The sequence below is a fragment of the Lucilia sericata genome, unplaced genomic scaffold, assembly GCF_015586225.1.
Source record: "Lucilia sericata isolate MDLA Ls3-8-SP2 unplaced genomic scaffold, ASM1558622v1 Contig003372F_arrow, whole genome shotgun sequence".
Taxonomy (NCBI): domain Eukaryota; kingdom Metazoa; phylum Arthropoda; class Insecta; order Diptera; family Calliphoridae; genus Lucilia; species Lucilia sericata.
Window position 1 is genome coordinate 3,522 of NW_023996840.1, and position 20,387 is coordinate 23,908.

At 28.5% G+C, this 20,387-nt stretch overlaps 2 protein-coding genes across 2 annotated transcripts; one reads left to right on the forward strand and one right to left on the reverse strand.

The window, feature by feature from the left end:
- Positions 1-753: 753 nt before the first annotated feature.
- LOC119614773 (arylsulfatase B-like) lies at positions 754-8,584 on the forward strand (the record flags this gene model as incomplete). Its single annotated transcript, XM_037970881.1, has 7 exons — positions 754-869; positions 4,565-4,904; positions 6,748-6,907; positions 6,980-7,206; positions 7,261-7,516; positions 7,574-7,731; positions 7,796-8,584. Coding segments are annotated over exons 2-7 (1,779 nt in total), but the record flags the coding sequence as incomplete, so codon positions are not given.
- A 2,050-nt stretch (positions 8,585-10,634) lies between these two features.
- Positions 10,635-20,055, reverse strand: LOC119614776 (CD151 antigen-like). The gene is made up of 6 exons (XM_037970883.1): positions 19,843-20,055; positions 11,852-11,938; positions 11,602-11,793; positions 11,433-11,528; positions 11,068-11,364; positions 10,635-11,003 (listed from the first exon to the last, which is right to left on the reverse strand). The coding sequence occupies exons 2-6, from the start codon at positions 11,927-11,929 to the stop codon at positions 10,956-10,958; spliced, it is 711 nt and encodes a 236-aa protein (XP_037826811.1). The 5' UTR covers positions 11,930-11,938; positions 19,843-20,055; the 3' UTR covers positions 10,635-10,955.
- Positions 20,056-20,387: the final 332 nt, after the last annotated feature.

Sequence of the window (20,387 nt, forward strand, 5' to 3'; positions counted from 1 at the left end):
TTAGTTAGTAGTTTAGTTCGTTAGTTAGTTAGTTGTTAGTTAGTTAGTAGTTAGTTAGTAGTTAGTTAGTTAGTTAGTTAGTTAGTTAGTAGTAGTTAGTTAGTTAGTTAGTTAGGTAGTGTTAGTTAGTAGTTAGTTAGTTAGTTAGTTAGTTAGTTAGTTAGTTAGTTAGGTCCTAGTTAGTTAGTAGTTTAGTTAGTTAGTTAGTAGTTAGTTAGTTAGTTAGTTAGTTAGTTAGTTAGTAGTTAGTTAGTAGTTAGTTAGTTAGTTAGTTAGTAGTTAGTAGTAGTAGTAGTTAGTAGTTAGTTAGTTAGTTAGTTAGTAGTTATATTTTTACCAAATTTCTTTTCGATCTACCCACTGTGAGCTTTTATTAACACTTAATTATTTACTACATCATCTTCGTACTTTTCCCTCACTCTCTTTTTCTTCGCTTCTTATCAAACGTTTATTCATTCATAAACCATTGTTTTGTTTACATTTTCTCTCTACCCCTCCATACAACTTCTTAGTTTTTGTTTATGCTGTGTGTTGTTGTTGTTTTTCTGCTGTTTTTGTTTTCGCAATACAACTTGTTTTTGTTAACCATTTTTTACAACTGCAGCCAAAACAACACTTGTTGCTCGCTGTTAAGTTGGTACTGTTAACATTGACTGTTGTATGAACAGACTGTTGTTTTGATTTTAACATTTTGTTTTAACAGTTAAAATGTTGGGGTTGGTGTTTAGCAGCAGTTAGTTGCTGTTAGCTAAGCAACCAAGAAGGATCGTTTTGGTTTTAGTAAAAAATTAAAGAAAAAATTTTAAAATAAAAGTGATTTCTTAATAAAAATATTAAAGAGTTTACGAATAATAAATAAAAAGGATAAAGTAAGTTTTAAGAAAAAATGATAAAAATATATGAATTATTGAAAAATAAGAGATTTTGTACCACAAATTGAGTGTGACCGATGGGGATGATAAAATAATTGTTTAACAAAATTAAACGTTTACTTTGCAAAAAGTAAACTAGAGCAAAACATATTAATAAAAAAACAAGTTTAGTGAAATTATTAATATTTAATAAATGTATTAAAATAAAACCATTTGATAATTGCATAAATATGTAGTTATGTTTAAAAGTTGAAATTTAATTTAAAAAACTAAACATTAAATTATTATACATTTAACTCATTTTTATTGCCAAAAACATAAAGTGAAAATAAAAATAATTAGATTAATGGTTACCTAACGATCACTTTAACCCCTTTTAAACCCTTTCTTTAAACAACGAAAGTAGTTGTTTATATAAAAGATAAAATAATAAAATTTCTTAAATTTTTTAGTTTTACAAGAAAAGTAATCGGTTACTTGAAGAGTAACAGTGTTTTTTTTTAATTGTAAAGCTTTCTTAAAGGCAAATAGACATAACCAGTAGATAAAAATCTATAAATGTGAACATTGTCCAAAAACCTAATGGTTACTTAAAAAAGTAATCGGTTACTTTCCGTTTCAAAGTTACAAAATTGCTAAAATTTTTACAATTCCGTTTAAAGAAAATTGTTTTCACTGGGAAGTTATAATTTATTCGTAAATGAAACGGTTATTTTAGAAAAGTAATCGGTTACTTTTTAAAGTAATCGCTTAAAATTGAGAAATTAGTTAAGGGTTTTGGATTAAAAAGGGTCCAGCAACATTTATAACTTATTAAAAAGTACATTTTCCTAATAAATCTAATGGTTACTTTTGCAAAAATAAATGATTACTTTAGTTTTTTTTTTAAAGAAAATTTTTATATTTTTTGCTTACAATTAAAAATATAGCTAAATAATAACAAATTCTGACTTAATTGCAATGAGTACTTGATAAAAGTAACCGGTTACATTTTTATATTTTCACAAAATGTTTATATATTTTGCATTGAAATTAATTATTTTAAACAAAAATTTGCTTTAAGTTAATTTTTGGCAAAAAATTAACGGTTACTTTTAAAAGTAATCGATTACTAAAAACCTGAAAGTGTTTATTTAAATTTTAACTTTAAAATAAGTTATTTTAATAAAAAATAGCATTAAGAACATAATTTCTGCAATAAAATGAACGGTTACTTTTCAAAGTAACCGGTTACTTTTTACATTTTTACTTTTAAAAGAAAATTTTTTAAATTTTATGTTTAAAATTATTAATTTAGCATTAAAGTTATTAAAACAAACAGTTAAAGTGCAAAAATTCCACGATTACTTTTAAAAGTAACCGGTTACTTTTGGTAAATACTAATTAAAAACAGTTGAATAATATTAAATATTATTGGTATTAGACTTTTAAACAAATTATTTTGTTGTGGTAACACTTTTAAAAGTATTTGAGGCATTTAGTAATAAAAGTAACCGGTTACTTTTGTAAAATAATACTTAAAAAAGGAGTAATTTTTCTTAATTTAACTTTAAAGCTATTTTTTAATAAAAATATGAAAGAAAAGCTAGATTTTTATGCGATTACTTGCAAAAAGTAACCGGTTACTTTTGACAAGTAATGATTAAAAGTGTAAAAAAATTGTTAAATACTAGTTTAATTTGTTTAATTGATGTTTAAACCGATTTATTAATAAATATATATAAAAAAAAACTTGATTTTTGTATGGTTACTTTCAAAAGTAACCGGTTACTTTTGATAAATATTAAGTAAAACAATTAAATATTATTGCAATTAGACTTTTAACAAATTATTTTGTTGTGGTAACACTTTTAAAAGTATTTGAGGCATTTACTAATAAAAGTAACCGGTTACTTTTGTAAAAGAATGCTTAAAAAGGGGGAATTTTTCTTAATTTAACTTTGAAACTATTTCTAAATACAAATATAATAGAAAAGCTTGATTTTTGTGCGGTTACTTGTAAAAAGTAACCGGTTACTTTTGATAAATAATGATTAAAAGCTTAAAAAATATTTGTAATGTGACAATAAAGCGAATTAATTGATGTTTAAAACCGATTTATTAATAAAAATATTTAAGTAAAACTAAATTTTTGTATGGTTACTTTCAAAAGTAACCGGTTATTTTTGGTTAAGAAGGATTAAATAAGTTTAAATCTTCTATAATTGAACTTTAAAGCTAATTTTTAGTGGAAATATTAATGAAAAATTGGATTTTCATGCGGTTACTTTCAAACTAAACAATTACTTACAAAAAGTTTTTGAGGCATTTAGTAATAAAAGTAAACGGTTACCTTTGGAAAGTAATGCTTAAAAAGGAGGATTTTTTTAATTTAACTTTGAAACTGTTTTTAAAAACAAATATGAAAGATAAGATTGATTTTTAAGCGGTAACTTACAAAAAGTAACCGGTTACTTTTGACAAATAATAATTAAAAGTTTATAAAATTTTTGAATACTAGTTTTAATTTGTGTAATTGATGTTTAAATCAATTTATTAATAGAAATATTTAACAAAAACTTGATTTTTTGTATGGTTACTTTAAAAAGTAACCGGTTACTTTTGGTTAAGAAGTATTAAATAAGTTTAAATTTTTTATAACTGAACTTTAAACCTAATTTTTAATGGAAATATTAATGAAAATTTGGATTTTCATGCGGTTACTTTCAAAAGTAACCGATTACTTTTGACAGTTTTACGTTTTTTTTTAATAAAAATGTTCACATTTAGCAATTCTTATCAAAAATTTCGTCATTCTTTTGTATGTTTAACTCCCAGTTAGTACTATTTCTATATTTTTTAATGTAAACATGAAAATCATGACCTGTTTTAATGTGAATTAAAATAAATTTCATTTGTCTTAATACAACAACATATAAATTGTAATTTAATTAAAGTAATTTAAGTGCAAACTATTTGTTGAAAAATTAATGAAAATAATCTTAGAAAAACGTGAATTCTATTGGACACGACTGGAGTTTTTTTTTTTTTTTTTTTCTCAACTCACACTTCTTATCAATCAAAATCAGCTTAAAGAACTTGCAATAGAGCTTTTTTTGTTTAAACAACCTTAACCTTAAATTGTTAATAAGTAACCATAGAAAAAACGCGTTTACCAGATGAAAAACTTCAATGTTGTTGCAATGAAATCTTTAGAAGTTTATAAAAATGAGAGGGAGGAAATTAATTGTTTTGTTAGATGCTGTAAAATGATTGGAAGTGTGAACACTTAATTGTTGCGCATAAACTTGGTCGGGATAGATTAAAGTTGAGATTCTAGGGGAAACCTTGAACTTGAGATTTTCGTTTGACAAGTAGTCGGTTATTGAACAAGTTTCATATGAAATCTTTATGGCTTCAATGATAAAAAGATCCTAAACACCAGACGCATGTTTCAAATTTTGATAATTAGTTCATAAAATAAAGAAGTTTAGTACCCATCATATAGATAATGTTTAACCCAAATTAACAATTGACATAATTTAACAACAAAAACACAAAGACTCTTAAAAGATTGTGGTACATTTCCTCTATTTTAAAAATAAATCATAAAAAACCAAACTTTTGCTTTTTATCCAGCAAAAAAACCCGTTCGATTTCATTCTAAATTCTGAGAAAAAACAACCAAAAACCATTTTTATTTTCTTTTGTAGTCCTTTACGCTACAAATAGTACCGGTTTCTTTATATCTTAACAACCAGACTAGTGCGTGGTAAAACCCCCGTTTTAATGAACTTGAACTTGTAGACGAGACCACTATACAACGTCGTCAGTATTATTATAATCATCATCATCATCACCACCATGCGTCGTCATGTCTGTTATTGGTATTTGTTAACAATTTATCTTCGATTTATATTATATTTTAACTCACCTTTGGTAAGGTGTATAGCAGCAGCTGATGCTGCTTTTAGTGGTGATTATCCTCAAGTGAGAAAGCTTCGCCAGCAAAGTGAAAAACCCCATATTGTTATTATTTTAATAGATGATATGGTAAGTATGAAAAAAAAGCTTTTTTTCAACAAAAAAGCTTTAATAGTGTTTACACAAACAACTTAAAAACTGGTTACTAATTAAAAGTAATCGGTTACTTTTTTAAAAAAATCAATAAAAATTCAACAAATTATCCATTTTTATTAATTAAATTTAAAATTAAATATAATTTCCACCAAAATTTTGAAAATAAACGGTTATTAATCAAAAGTAACCGGTTACTTTTTTTTAAATATTTCTAATATTTAAAAGATTTACTAATTTTTATTAATAAAATGAAAATTTTGACTTATTTTTAAGAAAATTTTATTAAAAAAACCGGTTACTTATAAAAAGTAACCGATTACTTTTTTCTCAAATCGCAAATTTTTTAAATTAAAACTTCTTTTTCGTAATAAAATAAAAGTTACGATTAATTTGTAATAAAATTTTATAAAATAACCGGTTACTTATAAAAAGTAACCGATTACTTTTTTCAGAAAAGGCTTATTTTCAAAATAATATATATTTTGCTAATAAAATAGAATTCTAGGTCGATTTATATAAAATTTTTATGCAAAAAAAACCGGTTACTTACAAAAAGTAACCGATTCCTTTTTTAAACTCGAAATTATTTTGAAGAAATATACCTGTTTTCTAAATAAAATAAAAAACTACGGATTTTTTATAAAAAGTAACCGATTACTTTTTTTCAAAAATCTTAAATACTTAAAAGAAATACACATTTTTGTTAACAGCATAAAAAACTATAAGGATTTTTATAAATTTTTTTTAATAAAAACCGGTTACTTATATAAAGTAACCGAATACTTTTTTCTAAAATCACAATTTTTTATAAAAATATATTTTTTTAACAATAAAATTAAAAACTATATTGATTTTTATATAAATTTGTGCACCAAAAACCGATTACTTACAAAAAGTAATCGGTTACTTTTTTCAAAAATGCTTTATTTTCCAAATTGTTAATAAATAAAAGTAAATAAAATAAAAAAGTAATGTTTCATAAAGAATTAAGCAAAAACCCGGTTACTTACAAAAAGTAATTTTCCAAAAAGTTTCTAAAAACAATCGATTACTTAAGAAAAGTAATCGGTTACTTTTTTAAAAACTCTTTTATATTTGAATGATATACCTAGTTTTATAAATAAAATTAATATTTTTATTAGTTTTTTAAGAAATTCTGTGTAGAAAGCGGTTACTTAGAAAAATTAATCGGTTACTTTTTTAAAAAAATATTTGATATTTTAGTCTATTTTGTTATTTTTGTAAATAACCTTAAAAATAGTACAAATTTTCAATAAACTTGTGTAAATTAAATGGTTATCAAAAAAAGTAATCGGTTATTTTTAAAAGTAACCATCAAAATTTTAGTAATATTACTTGTTTTTTGTTAAAAATTATCTTTAGGCTTGAATTATAGTTTAATTTGTGTAGTTACTTATTGAAAATAAGCGATTATTCGTTAAAAGTAAACGGTTACTTTTTAAAGTAACCATCAAAAATCTTGGAAAATGTATGTTTTGAATCTAAATTTGTGTTTTTATACAATTTAATGTTTCTTTAAATGGTTATTTATAAGAAAGAAGTGGTTACTCGTTTAAAGTAATCGCTTATTTTTTTAAGTAACCATCAAAAATCTTAAAAAAATAAAATTGGGTAAAGAATCTGTTTAAGCTAAATTGTATGTTTATTTGAGCGTTTACCTAATAGAAGTAATCGGTTACTTGAAAAAGTAACCATGAATTTTTTTTTAAATTATAACAAATTCATTCAAAAACTTTAAAATGCAATATGTCTCTTATTGAAACCTATATTCTTATTTAAATTTCCACGCCCAAAGGGCTTCAATGATGTCAGCTTTCATGGCTCTAATCAGGTGGTAACGCCCAACATCGATGCCTTGGCCTATAATGGCATTATATTGAATAGAAACTATGTGCCCAATTTGTGTACACCCTCTAGGTCGACTTTATTAACTGGGAAATATCCCATACATACAGGTAATATAAACAAATTACGACAGATTTCGATTTCACTTTAAGGTCCATATTGACCCATTTTGTTTTGTAAAGGTATGCATCATTTTGTTATTGTCAACGATGAACCCTGGGGTCTTCCTTTGAATCAACGTTTAATGCCTGAGTTATTCCGTGATTCTGGCTACTCTACTTATTTAGTGGGTAAATGGCATTTGGGTTTCTATCGCAAAGAAATGACTCCTCTGTATCGGGGTTTTGATCATCATTTGGGTTATTATTCGGGCTATATAGGTTACTATGATCATACGTTGAAGATGTTGGTAAGTAAAGGAACTGAAATCAAGTTTTATTAGTCTAATTTTGCTGGTTTATAGAACCGCAATTATTCCGGTTTGGATATGCGTCGAGATTTAGAACCTTGCCCTGAATTGTCGGGCATCTATGCCACCGATTTGTTTACCCGAGAAGCGGTACATGTTATAAGGAATCATAATGTTGAAAAGCCTCTATTTTTACTAATGAGCCATTTAGCGGTTCATACGGGAAATGAAGATAATCCCATGGAGGCTCCTGAGGAAGAACTGGAGAAGTTCGATTACATCTCCGATCCCCAGAGAAGGGCCTATGCGGGTAAGGGTTTTATTTAACAATATATAGGGGTTTATATAATGTTTTTCCGCGTTCCAGCCATGTTATCACGTTTGGATCAAAGTGTAGGTTTGACCGTCAAGGCCTTGGCCGATAAGGGCATTTTAGATAATACTATAATACTATTATATTCCGATAATGGAGCCCCCACGGTGGGTATTCATGGTAACATGGGTTCAAATTATCCTTTTAGGGGGGTAAGTCTAAACAATTTTCATTAATAAAACTTTTTTCCAAAGTGTTGTTTTCTTTTCCCTTTAGCAAAAAGAGTCCCCCTGGGAGGGAGGCATACGTTCGGCGGCCCTAATCTGGAGTCCGCTTCTAAAGCAAAAGAATTATGTTAGTAATCAAGTATCACACGCCATTGATTGGTTACCCACCTTGGCTGCTGCGGCCAATATTTCCCTACCGGAAGATCTCAATTTAGATGGCATTAATCTTTGGCCCGCCTTAAGTGAGGCTCAAGAATCCCAACCTCGAAGACTTTTGCATGTTTATGATGACATTTTCGGCTACAGTTCTTATATGAAAGGAAATCTAAAATATGTTAATGGTTCTTCCTTCGAAGGGAAATATGACACCTGGCTGGGGGATATTAACCAAGATGAAATGGATCCTTTAAGTAAAAATTATGAAGAAAATATATTAAATTCTTTAGTTCAACAAACACTAGGGGATCAAAGTGTAAGCAAAGAGTTAATCCAAAATTTAAGACAACAATCCACCCATACATGTCCCTTAAATAGTGAGGATTATACTAAGGACATATACAAATGTCAACCGCTCAAGGCCCCTTGTTATTTCGATATTGAAAAAGATCCCTGTGAACGTTATAATCTGGCCAATTTATATCCTTTGCAAGTGGAAATTTTGGCTCAGGAAGTCAAGGAGTATCGCTTAGGCTTAACACCTACCGCTAGAATACCTTTCCCGGATGCCAGATGTAATCCCTTAAGATTCCAGGGCAATTGGCAGTGGTGGTATGGCACTCCCGACACCTCAAAAGCGGGGAAGATTCCAGCAATTGCCTGTAATATTTTACTTTTAACTTTTATATTAAGTTTAATTTTCTAAAAATTTTTGTATTTACTTTTTCCAAAAAATGTGATATTTTTTATTTAAAATTTTTTAAAATAAAATTGGTTTTAATAAATTTTTCTTTATAGAAATTTGTTTTTTTTTTTATTTTCAAAATAACAATTAATATTAAAAACTATTTTTTATGTTGAATTTCTTAACTTAAAACTTAATACTAAAAACAATTAATTTTTTTTTTATTTTATTTTAAATTTTATAAAAAATGAAAATGAATTTTTTGAATAGCAAACAAGACATGCAAAAAAAAGTTTTAACAAAAATTTTACTTAGACGATATAACAAATAAATTATATCTACTATAAATATGTATATATGTGTAAGTGAAAAAAATAATATTTTAAGAACAAATGACAACTTAATTAATATATATATGAACAAATTATGTATAATACTTTAATATAATTTTGTTTTTAAAAAATTCCGTTTATTTTTGCAAGAATTTACAGTGAATTTTGTGAATTTATAGGCTCTTTTTAAATATTTTTTCAAAATTAAAACAAATTTAACATAATGTGTGACAAGTAACAAGACAGATAAGGGGTGAAGTAAGTAGTTCTTCAAAAGCAGAGAAGTCTAGCTTATAGTCTAGTTTATAGTCTAGTCTATAGTCTAGTCTATAGTCTAGTTTATAGTCTAGTCTATAGTCTAGTCTATAGTCTAGTCTATATTCTAGTCTATAGTCAAGTCTATAGTCTAGTCTATAGTCTAGTCTATAGTCTAGTCTATAGTCAAGTCTATAGTCTAGTCTATAGTCTAGTCTATAGTCTAGTCTATAGTCTAGTCTATAGTCTAGTCTATAGTCTAGTCTATAGTCTAGTCTATAGTCTAGTCTAGTCTAGTCTAGTCTAGTCTATAGTCTAGTCTATAGTCTAGTCTATAGTCTAGTCTATAGTCTAGTCTATAGTCTAGTCTATAGTCTAGTCTATAGTCTAGTCTATAGTCTAGTCTATAGTCTAGTCTATAATCTAGTCTATAGTCTAGTCTATAGTCTAGTCTATAGTCTAGTCTATAGTCTAGTCTATAGTCTAGTCTATAGTCTAGTCTATAGTCTAGTCTAGTCTAGTCTATAGTCTAGTCTATAGTCTAGTCTATAGTCTAGTCTATAGTCTAGTCTATAGTCTAGTCTATAGTCTAGTCTATAGTCTAGTCTATAGTCTAGTCTATAGTCTAGTCTATAGTCTAGTCTATAGTCTAGTCTATAGTCTAGTCTATAGTCTAGTCTATAGTCTAGTCTATAGTATAGTCTATAGTCTAGTCTATAGTCTAGTCTATAGTCTAGTCTATAGTCTAGTCTAGTCTATAGTCTAGTCTATAGTCTAGTCTATAGTCTAGTCTATAATCTAGTCTATAGTCTAGTCTACAGTCTAGTCTACAGTCTAGTCTATCAGTCTAGTCTATAGTCTAGTCTACAGTCTAGTCTACAGTCTAGTCTATAGTCTAGTCTATAGTCTAGTCTATAGTCTAGTCTATAGTCTAGTCTATAGTCTAGTCTATAGTCTAGTCTATAGTCTAGTCTATAGTCTAGTCTATAGTCTAGTCTATAGTCTAGTCTATAGTCTAGTCTATAGTCTAGTATATAGTCTAGTCTATAGTCTAGTCTATAGTCTAGTCTATAGTCTAGTCTATAGTCTAGTCTATAGTCTAGTCTATAGTCTAGTCTATAGTCTAGTCTATAGTCTAGTCTATAGTCTAGTCTATAGTCTAGTCTATAGTCTAGTCTATAGTCTAGTCTATAGTCTAGTCTATAGTCTAGTCTATAGTCTAGTCTATAGTCTAGTCTATAGTCTAGTCTATAGTCTAGTCTATAGTCTAGTCTATAGTCTTCTCTAGTCTATTAGTCTAGTCTATAGTCTAGTCTATAGTCTAGTCTATAGTCTAGTCTATAGTCTAGTCTATAGTCTAGTCTATAGTCTAGTCTATAGTCTAGTCTATAGTCTAGTCTATAGTCTAGTCTATAGTCTAGTCTATAGTCTAGTCTAGTTAGTCTATAGTCTTCTATAGTCTGGACTATAGACAAGTCCATAATCTGGAGAAGAGACAAATCCATAAACTGGACTATAGACAAGTCTATAATCGGGACTATGGACAAATCTATAATCTGGACTGTAGACAAGTCTATATTCTGGACTATTAACAAGACTATAATCTGAACTATAGACAAGCATAGAATTACCTATCTTACATTTTATAAGGTATTTTGAACAGATAAAAGATTTCATCCGATTTTTTAACAAAAGTAAACTAAATTTTTTACAAATTATGAAATATTTTTTCAAAAATTTAACATAGAGAGCGCAATACCAAAAAAATACTTAAATCTTGACTATTCAATCATGTTAAATAGAAGACAAGAGAAGACCATGCCAAAGATCTGAAAAAAATAAACAAAAATTGTATTCCCATACTCTCAGTATTGACTTCTCCCGCAAACTTACCATTATTATAGCCACCGCTATTGAGGTACCTCCTATAATGGCCGCATGATCTCTAATAAAATTCGAGGTAACATACAAACATCCCTGGCTGTATAGATTCGTTATAGTAGGGAATATAGTACACTCTTTACGTTGACCCCCAAAGATTTCCTGACAGCATGACTCGGGTATGGGACCAAAACGATTCCAGTCATGCCAGGTGTCAACACCACAGCACTGAAGACGTTCTTGAGTTTGATCCCAGGCCTGGGTAATGTCACGACGGCTGCCATATAGAGCCATGGAGGAGCGCATTTCCTGGGGAAGGAAAATTTCGAAAGAAAATAATTAATATGGATTTCAAGATTTGAAAATTTTAATCAAACCTGTCGCATGGTCTGCTGGACCCTTTCACGAAATACATAGCCCAAAATACCGCCGATTAACATGGTCACAAACACCAGGGCCACAATGATAAAGTACTAATGGAATTAAGAAAAATTTTAAGAAATATTTAAAGTTATAGTCCATACTATAGGTTATTTTCCAACTCACCGTTAACAGTAGACACTTAACCTCTTTGCCCGCTCCCACACAACCCAAAAACGATAACAAACATATGGCCACCGAGGTAACGAGTAGAACATAGACGGCTCCCGAAAATAGATTTGTGCCCAATAACTCATTCATAAAACTACGATCGACCAAGGTCCATAAACTTAAGCAAAAAACAGTAGCACCGCCCACCTAAAGAAATGAAATTTATTTAAATTGATACAATTTTTTTGAAATGAAATGGTCTTACAAATATAATAAAATTCGAAACGAATAAACTGTATTTGACAAACTGCCCGCAGCAGTCCATGCGTGAACCGAAACCCATGTCGTCGTCCTGCAAAATTAAAAATATTGTTAGAAGAGATTACAATAATTTGGAAGGTCTATTTTCTATAAAAATATATTGTAAATTCAATTTAATTTTTGGTCCGTAGTTTAGCCTATATAGTAGTCCCGACTACGGTCCACACTATAGGCTTGATAACAGTGTAGACTATAGAATATAGTTTAAATCCTAGACTAAATTATAATCAAGACTATAGTGCAGATATTAGACTATATACCAGGCAATAGTCTATAGTTCAGAGCATATTACACAATATAGTCCACATAATATTCTATATTCCAGATTATAGACTGCAGTCCAGACTATAGTCTATGGTGTGGACTATAGTCCAGACTATAGACTATAGTTCAGATTATAGACTATAGTCCAGATTATAGACTATAGTCCAGACTATAGCCCTGACTATACACTAGACTATAGACTATAGTCCAGACTATAGTCCTGACTATACACTAGACTATAGACTATAGTCCAGACTACAGAATATAGTCCAGACTACAGACTATAGTCCAGAATACAGACTAAAGTCCAGACTATAGACTATAGTCCAGACTACAGACTATAGTCCAGACTACAGACTTTAGTCCAGACTATAGTCCAGACTATAGACTATAGTCCAGACTATAGACTATAGTCCAGACTATAGACTATAGTCCAGACTACAGAATATAGTCCAGACTACAGACTATAGTCCAGAATACAGACTATAGTCCAGACTATAGACTATAGTCCAGACTACAGACTTTAGTCCAGACTATAGACTATAGTCCAGACTATAGACTATAATCCAGACTACAGACTATACACTATAGTCCAGACTATAGACTATAATCCAGATTATATACTATAGTTCAGAGTATAGTCCAGACTATTGACTATAGTCCAGACTATAGACTATGGTCAAGACTATAGACTATAATCCAGACTAAAGACTATTCCAGACTGTAGACTATAGTCCATACTATAGACTATATTCCACACTATAGATTATAGTGCAGACTATAGATTATAGTCCAGGCTACAGATTATATACTCGACTATAGTCCAGCTTGAATTAGTTTTTAAAAAAGTTTTAGCTTTTAAATATTTCTCAAAATTTTCAAAAGCGTTATAAATCATGTTTATGTTAGTAATTAAATAAAAAAATATTTAATTTGATTTCCTATAATATTGTTAACAAATAAAACCAGAAATCATTATTTATTATTAGTGCATTTAATTTAAACATTAAATCAAATAAAACAAAAATCGAATGTAAAACAAATTATTGAGGGACATATTGATGATGACTGTTATGAATCAAATCTAAATTTATTTCCCTTAGAAACCCCCGCCGTTACCTTGATCAGTTTTAAGGTAATTGTCTATTTTTTTTTTAACTAAAGATTTGAAATTAAACTGAAATTACTTTAAATAAATTTTCGGTTCCTATACAAAAAACATTAAATAATACTTAATAGAATAATAGACTATAAATTTAATGGCTCATGTGAGTTACAATAGAATAATAGAATGAATAATAAATAAAATTTTAATTATTTTTCAACAGCAACAGGCTAAAGATAAAGATTGATCTCTAGACATGGTTTTAATGACTTAAATAAATTTTCTAGATTTTTCTTAATTTTTTTTGCATTAATTTACATACGAATTACAACAATTTTTTGTTGATGAGAATTTTTTATCAATTTTTTTTAAAGTGTGGGAATAAAATTGTTGTTGTTTAAAATAAAATTTAAATTTGACATTACTTAATTATCGTTAATAAATTATGAGAAATATTTTGTTGAAAATAGCATTAGTTTGTTTTTAAAAAAACTGAAAGTTATTAAATTACTAATTGCAGATGACGTTTATTAACGAATTAGTCATAAAAATCTGATGAAATTATATAGAATTTTGTTAAATTTTTAAAAATATTCATAATTTTTAAATGATTTTTAATAAGAAAATTAATTAACTATAGACTAGACTATAGACAAAACTATAGACTAGACTCTAGACTCGACTAGACTAGGCTAGACTATGGACTAGACTATAGACTAGATTATAGACTAGACTATAGACTAGACTATAGACTAGACTATAGACTAGACTATAGACTAGACTATAGACTAGACTATAGACTAGACTAGACTAGACTATAGACTAGACTATAGACTAGACTATAGACTAGACTATAGACTAGACTATAGACTAGACTATAGACTAGACTATAGACTAGACTATAGACTAGACTATAGACTAGACTATAGACTAGACTATAGACTAGACTATAGACTAGACTATAGACTAGACTATAGACTAGACTATAGACTAGACTATAGACTAGACTATAGACTAGACTATAGACTAGACTATAGACTAGACTATAGACTAGACTATAGACTAGACTATAGACTAGACTATAGACTAGACTATAGACTAGACTATAGACTAGACTATAGACTAGACTATAGACTAGACTATAGACTAGACTATAGACTAGACTATAGACTAGACTATAGACTAGACTATAGACTAGACTATAGACTAGACTATAGACTAGACTATAGACTAGACTATAGACTAGACTATAGACTAGACTATATACTAGACTATAGACTAGACTATAGACTAGACTATAGACTAGACTATAGACTAGACTATAGACTAGACTATAGACTAGACTATAGACTAGACTATAGACTAGACTATAGACTAGACTATAGACTAGACTATAGACTAGACTATAGACTAGACTATAGACTAGACTATAGACTAGACTAGATTAGACTATAGACTAGACTAGACTAAACTAGACTAGAGTAGACTAGACTAGACTTGGCTAGACTAGACTTGACTAGACTAGACTAGACTATAGGCTAGACTATAGACTAGACTATAGACTAGACTATAGACTAGACTATAGACTAGTCTATAGTCTAGTCTAGTCTAGTCTATAGACTATAAATAGCTCTACAGTTAAGACTAAAAACTACTTTATAGCCAAGACTATAGTCAAGACTATATACTGCTCTATAGGCAAGACCATAGACTGCTCTATAGTCAAGACTACAGACTGATCTATTATCAAGACAATAGACTGATCTATTATCAAGACAATAGACTGATCTATTATCAAGAAAATAGACTGATCTATTATCAAGACTATAGACTGCTGTATAGTCAATACTATAGACTGCTGTATAGTCCAGACTATGGACTGCTGTATAGTCCAGACTATAGACTGCTCTATAGTCAAGACTATAGACTGCTCTATAGTCAAGACTATAGACTGCTCTATAGTCAATTCTATAGACTGATCTATAGTGCAGACTATGCTGCTCTATAGTCAAGACTATTGATTGGTCTTTAATCAAGTCTATAGGCTGCTCTACAGTCAAGACTATAGATTGGTCTTTAATCAAGTCTAAAGACTGCTATATAGTCAAGACTATAGACTGCTCTATAGTGCAGACTATGCTGCTTTATAGTCAGGACAATAGATTGCTCTATAGTCAAGACTATAGACTGCTCTATAGTCAAGATTATAGACTACTCTATAGTCCAGACTATAGACTACTCTATAGTCAAAGTTATAGACTGCTCTATAGTCAAGACTATTGACTGCTTAATAGTCAAGACTATTGACTGCTTTATAGTCAAGACTATAGACTGCTCTGTAGCCAAGACTTTGGACTGCTCTGTGATCAAGATTATAGACTGCTCTATAGTCAAGACTATTATTGACTTCTCTATACTCAAGACTATATACTGCTCTATATAGACTCTATATAGTCAAGATTATAAACTGCTCTGTAGTCAAGAATATATACTGCTCTGTAGCCAAGACTATAGACTGCTCTATAGACAAGACTATAGATTGCTTTTTAGTCAAGCCTAGACAAGACTATGGACTGCTCTATAGTCAAGACTATAGACTGCTCTATAGTCAAGATTATAGACTGCTCTATAGTCAAGATTATAAACTGCTCTGTAGTCAAGACTATAGACTGCTCTATACTCGAGATTATAGACTGCTCTATAGTCAGGACTATAGACTGCTCTATACTCAAGACTATAGACTATTCTATAGGCAAGACTATATACTACTATATTGTCAAGACTATAGAATGCTCTATGATCAAGACTCTATAGTCAAGACTCTAGAATGTTTTATAATTAGGACTATATACTGGTCTATACTCAAGACTTTAGACCCATTGTGTTTGAAAAATTGTTGTCATGTAATTCCTAAATTTATTTAGCTGTTGGAGGCTTTTTATTAATCTCTTGACAATATTTTTGTGTTGAAAATACTTGTCATGAGTTTGGTGTTTTTTTTTTTTTTTTTGTTTTGGTTAATCATTTTCTTAAATCTGTTAAGTACAACGAAACATATTTCTAAAGTCAATGAATTTGATTGTTTAAATATTTTAAGCCTTTAATTGTGTTCATTTCAAAAGGAGGAGGGGCAAACATTTTTTACAAGTTTAATAATTTATTGTTTAAATTTCAAATTAAAACAGGTGTTAATTTTTTTTTTAAAAAGAATTTATAAGATGAGACCCAACACCCAACTTAAAAAGATTATTTAAAAAATCCCGGCTTACAAAAAAGTAATTGTTGATGTGAAAAACAACTCAGAGAAAAGTTTTAAGTTTTACAAAAAATTTTGAAATATTATTTTGTTAAATATTTCTAACAAAAAAATGATTTGTTTGATTTAGTTTGAGCCAGTTTATGCCAGTATAAGTAGTTGAATTGCTACAAAGTGTATAGTATTAAAAACATTAAGTACATTTAACCATGACCCACATTCCAAGCTATAAATACTTGTGGAGTTTGAGTAGACAAGAGCTTTTTTTTTAAATTTTGGTCTATAGTTTTGTTAGTAAAAAAGCCCACAATTCATCATCATTAATAGGTTTGCTTAGTATATTTACTAGAAAAATACTTTTGGTTTTCAGTTGTTTAGATTTCTATTAAATAATATTTGCGCATGCTTAAAAAGCTTTCTGTATTTATAATTGTAAAAGAGAGATAGAGAGAGATAGAGAGAAAACAAAGAGATTATTACATGTTGTAATAATAGTGCAAACAAACTAGCGTTTAATTTTATATAAAATACTCTAAAACTTTGAATTTTTATTCTAAATTAAACAGGATTTTAAACTTATATGAAAGTAGTTGTTGTTATAAATATAAATATTTTTTTATATTGGCATAAACTTTCTTTATATCAAATATATTTAGGATCGAATTTGAAAATTTTTTAATAAAAAAATTTTATTTGTTTTTAATTTTTGTTAATAACTTTGTTATTTAACAAATTAAAAATTTTTAAACAATTTTCTAAAAAAGACTTTAACTAAAGCTTTAATTAAAAAAAGAATCCTTTCAATTATCTCTAGCCAAAAAATTTAAAAAATTGCTCAAAGTTGTAAACTAAAAGGAGAAATTTAAGTTGTTATTACTTTTTTTAGGAAATAAAAAATAAGAAACTTATTTCTGAAATGATTTGTTATATTAAATGAAAGTAGTGTCTTATATAAATAAAACTATTAAAAAAAACTTCATTATCTCTTTTACTTTTAAAGAAATTTAAGTTTAAATTTGAAAAATTTTCAAGTTGAAATTTTACTAAATTTTATTTTTTTTTTAAATAACTTTGATAATTATTTAAATAAAAATTTTCTGAAAATTTTCTATGTTAAAGCACACGTTCGGCTATAAATTAAAGAAAATTTCTTACAAATATCTTCAGCCCTATAATTTATATAAAATACTCAAAGTCTTAAAATTAAAACGAAATTCTTTCAAGTTAACCACACTTTTTTTCAAAGCAACTTCTCAAATTTAGCTTTTTTCAGATTTTTCATGGTTAAGAAAACAATTGTTTTGCTTACAATAAAAACTTTTTACCACAATTAAATAAAAACTTTGTAACATTTACCCTGAAACTGCAACAAATTATAATTTTAATAAACCAAAGACTTGTCACTAATTAATATAATTATTCTTTAAAACTAGACAATATTTTGAAAATAATATTTATTCCCCAAATAACAAAAAAAAAAAAACTTGATATATTACCCTCTTTTTTCTTAAACATATACAATTAATTAAACTTCTACTTACATTTGACACTTGACAGGCATTAATAATAATAATCATGAGTTAGAAATACAAAAAAAATCGCCATAAATTATTAAATTATTCGAAAAAAAAAATAGCGAAAGACTGACTTATAATAGCTAAAACAAGATTATTGTTCAATTGGCATAAAATTAAATGAAATCGATCTGAAGCGGAAGTTAGAAATTCCCCAAATGGTTATAGATTTCAAAAGACAATTAGTCATTTTACTTTCATAAACATGTAAAAAAAGGAATTTCTTAAGATTGGTATTTTCCCTTCTCTGGAAAATTTCCAAATTGGTAGTCTGGTTCATATTGGTCTATAAATCAGTCTACAGACCTGACTATACAACAGAATATAGTCCACACTATAGAGTAGACTATAGTCCAGACAATATACTACAATATAGGACAGACCATAGTCTAGTCTATAGTATATAGTATAGGACAGACAATAGTCTAGTCTATAGTATATAGTCTGGCCTATATTCTAGTCTATTGTCTACACTATAGTTTAGTCTATAATATTCTCTATAGTTTGGACCCTATTCAGCTCTATAGTCTGGTATGTAGTCCGCTCTATTGCCCAAACTATAGACTAGAATAATAGACTAGACAATAGACTATAGTCCAGACAATAGACTAGACTATAGGCCAGACAATAGACTAGTCGTTCGACTAGAACATAGTCCAGACTATAGTCTGGACTGTAGTACAGTGAAGTCTATTGTCTGGACTATAGTCTAGTCTATAGTGTGGACTATAGCCTAGTCTATAATCTGGTCAATAGTCTGGGCTATAGTCTAGTTTATAATCTGGACTATAGTCTAGTCTATAGTCTGTTCAGTCTATAGTCTGGACTATAGTCTAGTCTATAGCCTGGACTATAGTTTAGTCTATAGTCTGAACTTTAGTCTAGTCTACAGTCTAAACTTTATTCTACTCTATAATCTGGGCCGTCGTCTATAATCCGGACTGTAATCTGAACAATAGTATACTCTATAGTTTGAACTATAGTATACTCTATAGTCTAGACTTTGGTTTGCTCTATAGTCTGGATTATATATAATTTGCTCTATAATATGGATTACAGTATCTTCTGGACTATAGTCTGTTCTATAATATTGAATTACAGTCTGTTCTACAGTCTATCTTATATTGTGGACCGTAGTCTACTTTATAATCATGACCATAGTCTGAACTATAGACTATTCTATAATCTGAACTAGTCTATAGTTCTATAGTCAGAACTATAGACTATTCCATAGTTTGAACTATACTCTGTTATATAGTCTGGACTGTAGTATACTCTATATTCTGGATTATAGTCTAGTCCATTCTAAAATCTGGACTGATGTTTCTAGTCTGTACTACAGTCTATTGTCTAGTCCTCTATAGTCTAGTAAATAGTTTGCACTGCAGTGTAGTCTATTGTCTAGGCTATAGTCTGGAGTAGACATATGTACATATATAGTTCTAATGTAAAATATTGTCAAATAATTGACATAACGAATTAACATATTTTTGACAAGTTTTTTTTCAAGTTTCTGCCTAAGACCTTTAAATGTCTTTCGTGAAGGGTATTTGTACCCCAACATTTCCTATAGACTTTTTAGAAGGTGTTTTTTTTTCTATCATTGCTCTATATATTTGTTATTGTTTCTCTAATTTATTTCAAGTTTTTTATTCAAATCCTTGAACAAACTTTCAAATCGAATAAAAATTTTATAAAATAAAATGTTTTAAATCTAAATTTATTTTATAACTTACCCTGAGGTCACTTAAAACAAATGAAGTTTTCGTAAGACGACCAATTTTGGCGGCTTTTAATAAAACAATCACACACACGAAAGTTAGATAGAAATACTTCAGACACACACACACTTCAATCACAGAACCCCCCGCACTGTATTAAGGCAATAAAACAGGGGAGTATGTCGAACAGCAATAGTAGGAGAGGGAGATAGAGAGGAACGTGAAACACTGAAAATTCAATAAATCAATTAAACATGTAATGTTAAAAACAGGGCTGCCAGATGATATTAACAAATTTCAGAGATCATAATTTAGAAACTAATTAACTAACTAACTAACTAACTAACTAACTAACTAACTACTACTAACTAACTAACTAACTAACTAACTAACTAACTAACTAACTAACTAACTACTAACTAACTAACTAACTAACTAACTACTAACTAACTAACTAACTAACTAACTACTAACTAACTACTAACTAACTACTAACTAACTAACTAACTAACTAACTAACTAACTAACTAACTAACTAACTAACTAACTAACTAACTAAC